We start from the raw sequence: 7,995 nt of genomic DNA, 5'->3' as shown, positions 1-7,995 counted from the left end.
TTTATACACATCTTTTTTTGTCTTTTCATAAATACACGCTCACAGCTGAAAGTTTAGAGAGGCAAAGAGAAACGAAATTACAGGCACTCCCGCATTCTGAGAGAACATCACCTATGGTTTATTAAACCTTCACTATGAGGTAAATCTAGTTTTAAAACGGGCGATCTCACTCCCTAAGGACTTATTTCGCGGAATTTCTCTGCAGGCTACTTTTTTCCTAACCCAAGGCCAGATTCGCGCTACCCTTTGGATTTTCCACTCAGCTCCGGGCCCGAAGTGGCGCACAAGATACAATTTTCTCAGGAGGGGATAAAAATCTCCGTCAAAATTCCTGTCCGGAAACCTCGCGGTTTCGAATTAAACTCTCCGTCAGCATAGGGGGGGAAATCCATGTAGTGAGGAAACTCCGCCTTGTTCCGGACCCTTCCTCAAGTTCCCGGGGCCCACCCCCCACCCTGCTCTCAGGGGCCCCGCACCTGCTCTTAGACTTCTGCCTGTGGCCACCGCGCAAAAGGCTCCGGCGCCCCCTGCGTAAGACCGCGGTGGCCACAGTGGACGCCCTGGCCCCGCCCCTCCAAATCATCCGGGCCAATGGGCGCAGAGGTAGGCGTGCGTCACGAGGCGCTGGCCAATCGAAAAGGGCCACGATCGTAGAAAGGCTGGGCCCGGCGGGGCCGGCCCACTGGGCAGCGGCGGCGCGCACTGGCGTAGACACGCTCCGGCCATGGTGGTGGTTGCACCCGCGCAGAGCCCGGCCGCCGGGGCCCCTAAAGTACTCCTTCTGTCCGGCCAGCCCGCTGCTGTCGCCGGAGCCCCGGCAGGCCGGGCTCTGCCGGTCATGGTGCCGGGCCAGCAAGGGGCCAGCCCGGAGGGGGCGAGCGGGGTTCCGCCCCAGGCGCGCAAGCGACAGCGCCTCACGCACCTGAGCCCCGAAGAGAAGGCGCTGCGGAGGTGGGCGAGCGTCGGGGGTTTGGGGGCCGAAATCGAAGGCGGGACAGGGGCCTGGGGGTCGCGCTGACCGCCTGCAGCGTTCGGGCGCCGGTGTCTGGCCGGTCCGGTGCCAGCGTGGCGCGGCGCGGGGCGGGGCGGGGCAGGGCAGGAAGTCTGGACTGGCCGATCCATTGCGCTAGGTGGAGTCCAGGGCAGCGCAGGCCTTTTTTCTTTCTTTCGTTTCTGTCTCGTTAGAGATGACCAGAGCAGGGTACGCTGGCACCTGTGTTCCAGGCCCTTTAGCTGTGTGACCACAGACCCCTGGTTCAGCTTCTCTGAACTTGGGCTGTGACGTGGAGCCATGGGTTTACCTACTTTTTTGGAGGCTCACGGAGCTGAAATGCCAGCTGTTGAAGGGACTGGAAGCACTATGAGGCTCCTCAGTCAGTCTCTGCGTCCTTAAAAATGGTTATCTACTTCCCGAGGTCGCTGGGGCTGTGGAGAAATGCCTAGTACTTACTCCTTCGTAAATGTTACTATGACCAGTGTGCTTTTTTTGTGATTTATGAAGTGCCCGCTGGAGCAGACATGGGCCTTGGCTTTCAGCACCAGGAGGAAAGTCGCATCAGCCTCTTAGAAGTTAGGTTGTTAAGTTATCGGCTGCAGTAGCGCGATTGCAGCCTTCGCTAGCTTTAATCAGTCCTGGTTGGATCCTTTTTGAGGGGACTGTAATCAGGAAGCAATGGGAAATAGAAAGGGGAGGATAAAATATCTTATGATGCAAAATGAGTAATATTTGTGTCCAGCCTGTGCTGTGGCGGGGACGAGGCTGAGGTGGGTGACGCAATACGGGGGAGGGTGAGTTAGGTCTGCTAGCGAGATCCACAGAAGGTTGATTTTTTTTTTTTTTTTGGGTTTTCTTTTATTGAGGGGAGGAGCCTGAAATGTATTTTACCATTACTGTATATTGTAAATTAAAGTGAAAGCACCAGCTGGCCAAGTTTTCAAATAAATAAGGTTTGAGATGATTTAGTGTGGTATGTCTCTTTCTGTTCTCAGGAAACTGAAAAACAGAGTAGCAGCTCAGACTGCCAGAGACCGGAAGAAAGCTCGAATGAGTGAGCTGGAGCAACAAGTGGTAGATTTGGAAGAAGAGGTAAAAATACTTAAGGCCAAACACTTTATTGTACATCCATTGTGTAGCTTTCCCTGGTGAATGGTTGGTTGTTTCATCTCCTTTAGAATACAATTGGATGTATTGTTAAAAGTTAAGCGAGTCTAAGATTGGTAGTTTGTTAAGTGGCGAAGCTTGATGAGAACAGAAGTGATTGACCCTCTGGTATTTGGTGCTAGATCAGTCTAAATTGATTGTTGGTGAATTACAGCATTAAACAATGTTTAATCAATTAGTACTAAGAAATTAGTAAAAGCTGATAGGAAATCATTGCTTAAATTTTCCTGATTTAGTCCACCAACGGTTCCCTTCCCCTTCTTGGGCCCACTTGTTACCTAAACTTAAAATTGTTGCCGGTTACACATCTTGAATACATAAAGAGTATTTGTGGTGGTCTTTTTTTTAAACCTGTTAATTTTACAGCTCACCACTACCACTTTTATTATTACCTGCCAGTTCAAGATAGGATTTTTTAAACCATCACATCTAAATTAAAGCTACTAGTCACTCTTTGCTGAGGTCTCTATTAGTAGTTGGGGGCACTTTGTTATATGTGACCCTCATGTAATGGCACTTGTTAAATAGCTTATTTTTTATATTTATGACCTTGCCTTTTGATACGTACTATGAACAACTGTGTAAGGATAGAGTTTTCCAAAAGATCCAGGAGAAGGAAAGAAAACCTGCTGTAGTGAAGCTGTCAGGTGTGTTCTTAAAGTGAAAGAATGAGATGTTTTAATAGCCTCTTCTGAACTTTCTTCCAGAACCAAAAACTTTTGTTAGAAAATCAGCTTTTACGAGAGAAAACTCATGGCCTTGTAGTTGAGAATCAGGAGTTAAGACAGCGGTTGGGAATGGATGCCCTAATGACTGAAGAGGAAGCAGAGACCAAGGTGAGTTATGTCCTTTATTTGGTGCCATATGTAAGAACTGGTTTTAAGTGACATGACCTCTTTTTTTAAGGATATTCTTTTTTCAAGGGTGTAGTTGAATAGTACTAAGTCCTAATAACTGGAATAAGTTACACAAGACTCTTTAAGAGCAAGTACTAACAAATGCCGGTAGCTGACATGTGTCTACAATGCCAGCGTTGAGGAGAACCAGGATAAGAGTGGCAGTCAAACCTGACTTTGAATGCTACTAAAATTAAAGTAGCTCTTTGATGAATATGAATAAGAGAAGGGATTCTTTGTGATAGACACACCTTTCTGATGGAAGCGTGATGTGTGGGTTTTAATTTATGGCAAATCCAGTGATAACAGATATGTGGTCTAAGGTTGACTGGCAGTTCTGCTCTAAAAGTAATGTTCAGAACAAACTTTAAAAATAATAACATGGGTTCGAGCCCTGAGTTGGAAAGATTCCCTGGAGCAGGAAATGGCTTTCCACTCCAGTATCTTGCCTGGAAAATTTCATGGATAGAAGAGCCTGCTGGCTACAGTCCATGCGGTTGTAAAAGGTTGGACATGACTGAGTGTCTGAGTACAGCACTATCCAAAAAGATTCTGGGCCTCAATTCACTACAGAACTTTATTACTAGGGATGTTACTCTTATTGAGAATATAAATAAGATAATAATAATTAGGAATAACAGTCCTGCCTGAATCTTAGCTTGGGGAAGAAAAACATTTCATCGTACAGAAAATAAAAAGAAGTTAGCCTTACCTCCCTTTTCTTTTCCTCAAGGAAGACTCAAAAAAATGGAAATAACAGATGTGTAAGGGAAAGATTTCAGCTCTAAAGAATAATTTTCCAGGGACTTCCCTGGTGGTCCAGTGGCTAAGACTCTGTGCTCCCAATGCAGGGGCCCAGGTTTGATCCCTGGTCAGGGAACTAGATCCCACATGCTGTCAAGTCAGACCCAGCACAGCCAAAATAAATGAATTTTAAAAAAAAGTTTTTTTAGCTTTCTTAAAAGTTGAGAATCAGAGCCTCCTGGCAAGCATTTCCCTGGGGACACCCAGCTGTTGGAGCTGTTCACTGACTGATCTTTCCTTCCAGGGGAATGGAGTGGGGCTGGTGGCCGGGTCTGCTGAGTCCGCAGCACTCAGACTACGTGCACCTCTGCAGCAGGTGCAGGCCCAGTTGTCACCCCTCCAGAACATCTCCCCATGGACTCTGATGGCATTGACTCTTCAGACTCTGAGGTAGGGCTTACTCAGATTTTACTAAAGAGCTGTTTACTCGGTTCCGTCTGTGTGATGCCTGACACCCCGAACCAGACAGATGCGGGCAGTGCAGATTTGGTTGAGTTGGGGCTGAACACTGACTACCTTCCTGTTCCCAGGTGGTCTAGGACATGCAGCGAAGGGTGCATGAGTGGGTCTGGTGGGTCCCAGAGATCATCCTGTAGCGGAAGGATTAGTGTACATTATGGAACCTAGCACTAAGGTCAGTTCTCAGTGCACTGTAGCAGTTGAATGCCATTTATTTTTCCTTTTCCAGTCTGATATCCTGTTGGGCATTCTGTTCAACTTGGACCCAGTCATGTTCCTCAGATGTCCTTCCCCAGAGTCTGCCAGCCTGGAGCAGCTCCCAGAAGTGGACCCAGAAGGACCCAGTTCCTTACCGGCCTCCCCTTCTCCATCCCTGGGGACGTCATCAGCCAAGCTGGAAGCCATTAATGAACTGATTCGTTTTGATCACGTATATACAAAGCCCTTAGTCTTAGAGATGCCCTCTGAGACCGAGAGCGAAGCCAATGTGGTAGTGAAAATTGAGGAAGCACCTTTCAGCCCCTCAGAGAAAGATCACCCTGAATTCACTGTCTCAGTGAAGGAAGAACTTGTAGAAGATGACTTCATTCCAGAGCTGGGTATCTCAGATCTGCTTTCAACCAGCAACTGCCTGAAGCCATCTTGCTGCCTGCTGGATGCGTACAGTGACTGTAGCTGTGAGGGGTCCCCTTCTCCCCTGAGCGACATGTCCTCCCTGCTTGATGCAGACCATTCTTGGGAGGACCCTTTTGCCAGTGAACTCTTTCCCCAGCTGATTAGTGTCTAAGGAGTGATCCGGTGCTGATGCTCTGACTGTGACACTGCCTGGAGGACAGCACAAGGCCTGTGCTTCACCCAGAAAGCCAAAGTAGAGGGGGTGCGGTCCTAGAGAATCCCTCTAAAGTATTTGTTCAAGCCTCCTAGGTCACCCCAAGTATTGTCTTTTGACCTTTAGTGGTCCAGGGTACGTAGATACATTACTATGATCCAGAATTACAGCTTCTGAGGGTGTACCTTGATCTTAAGGGCGGTGGTTTGCCCTGAAGTACTTACACAAGGGTCACGCGATAAGTGTTTCAGACATGGAGTTAACGAATGGTCCTTCATCAATTTCTCTTTTCCCTTCTCAGCATCCCAGGCTTGCCTCCGACTTTAGGTCCTTTAGTTTGCTTCTGCAAGCGGAACACCTACCTGAGGGGGCTCCTTTTCCCTCATGTACAGTTCAAGTACAGATCAAGAATCTTTAGTAAAATTACGGACAGCTACTGTGTAAACGCTCGATGAAATCTTTCCGTGCTAGTGTGACTTTGGACGGTGCTTTCTCCATTTATTTAAAACTACCTGTGCAATTAAAAAGTACAATGCAGTGTCTTTGTTCTTCGAATGTTTCTTGAACGTTTCAAGTCTTGTTCTTTCCGGGTGTTTCACTGCCGTGGTAGTGATTTATCCAACTTCACTGAGCCACTTTTTACAGTGAGTGAAGGCCTTTCCCCCTTAATTACCGCCTGCTTCAGTTCCTGGCTGCCCTAAGTAATACACTCTGACCAGTAACTATATTTGAGACAGTTTCTTCAGCCTAACTGACCAATATTACAGCTAATAAATGGTAGAGCTAGAACACTTAACTGTTTTGCCATAACATCTTGTTACAGAAGAACATGCTATTAAGTATCAATACGGCTATTGATATTACAGAGATTAAGAGCATTTTTTAGACTCAGACTCCCCGAGTTCAACTCTGCCACCCATTTAGCTGGATGATCTTGGGCATAAAATACCACTTATCTCCTCATCTCAAAATACCTTATTTGCCCACCTCAAAGGGGTATGATAGTATCTCTAAAGGCTACTAGAGGATTCAAATAAATGATGCATTATAAGCACCTTGTACAAAGCCAGGCACCATCCCAAAAGTTGATGGTTATCTCCTATTCCACTTTGGGTTTTAATCTCTTAAAAGAGTTATATACACTATAGAACATGTTTCACAAAAGAATGAACCTGTTCAAGAAAATATCCTAGAGACAATATGACCTTCAAATTAGAGACTGCATAACCTCATCATGCTGCCTCTTTTGCTCGGGAAACCACTTAAGATATTAAAGGAGTTCCCTAATTCATAAAAATTATTTCACCCATGCCAGCATTCTATGCCAGTATTTACTGACTACCTCCGGGGAGGTCAGTGAAGATGGGATTCAAAGAATCCCAAGTAGCAAGGCACAGCAGGCTGTGGTTTCAACCAAGTATATTAATACAAAGGAATGCCTTTGGTGTGACTGGGAACATGCCCAGAAGCACACTAGTAGGCAAGACAATCGATGGTCACTGATGGCCAGAGTTCAGTCCTAGGGCCTAGCAGTGCAAACGTGTTTAAGCTCTGAGTTTCTGTTTTGTAAATATAAGAACAGGCTTCCAGCTGCCCCCACAATTAAAAACCTTATCACCTGATTTTCTAGAACTGAAAACTTAAGTGCTGAGAATCTATTTAGGGATTGTTTAAGTAAATGTGGGTTTCCCAGGTGTGTCTGTAGTAAAGAATCTGCCTGCCAAGCAGGAAATGTGGGTTTGATCCCTGGGTTGGGAAGATCCCCTGGAGAATGAAATAGGAATCCATTCCAGTATTCTTGCCTGGGAAATCCCATGGACAGAGGGGCCTGGCAGGCTCCAGTCCATGGGGTCATATAAAGAGTTGGACACAACTGAGTGACTCAACAACATAGGCAACGGTACAGATATGTTTTAGCTTTCAAAATTATAGAACAAGCATCTGAAGACTGGGGTTCAGGTAATTTACATTCAGTGACATCACATGAAAGAAACAGCTGTATTAACAGGAATAACACACAAGAGTATAGATTATTTGAGTGTTCATTTCCTGCACAGATGGGTGAAAATGACTGAACACTGTGCTCAGACCTGAGAAAACACCTGACATTCAAGGGTATCTTCATATTGAAACACTAAATTGAATAGTTAAAAAATGAAAATCAGGATCTTTCCCCACAAAACCAAAGCAAGATTCCTATTAAAAGCAAAGTTGTCCATAGTTCTGATTAAAAGAAACAGGTGACCGATGGCTAGACACCAATTCCCTGACCCTTCAGACACCAACGTGTGCCTGCCTTCCTGCTTTCCTAGCAGGTGTGCTGCGGGCACAGGCAACCTAGGGACAGACGTGTAGGCAGAGGACATTCCTACACCAGGAATTCTCATCTTCAAAGACATTCAACCGACCCCGTGACTTCTAAAGTTAATGAAGGGACAGGAAGACTGGCTTGTTTACCCGCCAACCGGTTTTTAAAGACAACATCCTGTCTTCTGGAGCTGTACTCTAACACCATATTCTAATTGCATGAAGTTCATTTCAAATGCCACTGGTAAGAGTATTTGAACCGAAGAGATACATATACAACTGTGTTCCCTCAAGGTGTTTAAAGTTACATTGCCTGAACTACACCCCTTACTGTAGTTTATTTCAATGAAATCTAAACACGTTAGATATTGCTGTCAAAAAACTGTATGTAAAACCACTGGTCAAGTAGGAAGAACCCTGGACCTGGTGAACTGATTATACTAAATTGTCACTATCTACTTAGGCTTAGTTTTCAAATCTATAAAAATAAATTAGGTAACTTTTAGCTGTGATTTTCAATTCAGGTAGAAAAGGTAACT

At 45.7% G+C, this 7,995-nt stretch overlaps 1 protein-coding gene and 1 non-coding gene across 2 annotated transcripts; both read left to right on the top strand.

Annotated features, from left to right (window-relative positions):
- The first annotated feature begins 677 nt into the window (after positions 1 to 677).
- XBP1 (X-box binding protein 1) lies at positions 678 to 5,686 on the top strand. Its single transcript, XM_055549417.1, is given in 6 exon segments — positions 678 to 951; positions 1,990 to 2,086; positions 2,869 to 2,997; positions 4,106 to 4,165; positions 4,168 to 4,251; positions 4,550 to 5,686. Coding segments are annotated over 6 exon segments (1,155 nt in total). The 5' UTR covers positions 678 to 724; the 3' UTR covers positions 5,108 to 5,686.
- Positions 3,866 to 3,937, top strand: TRNAG-CCC (transfer RNA glycine (anticodon CCC)). The gene has a single exon. It is a non-coding gene; the product is annotated as a tRNA-Gly (tRNA).
- Positions 5,687 to 7,995: the final 2,309 nt, after the last annotated feature.

This window comes from Bubalus kerabau, chromosome 16 (genome assembly GCF_029407905.1).
Source record: "Bubalus kerabau isolate K-KA32 ecotype Philippines breed swamp buffalo chromosome 16, PCC_UOA_SB_1v2, whole genome shotgun sequence".
In the NCBI taxonomy this organism is placed as follows: Eukaryota; Metazoa; Chordata; class Mammalia; order Artiodactyla; family Bovidae; genus Bubalus; species Bubalus kerabau.
Note: the sequence above shows the minus strand (reverse complement) of the source record. Positions and strands in the feature narration are given on the sequence as shown.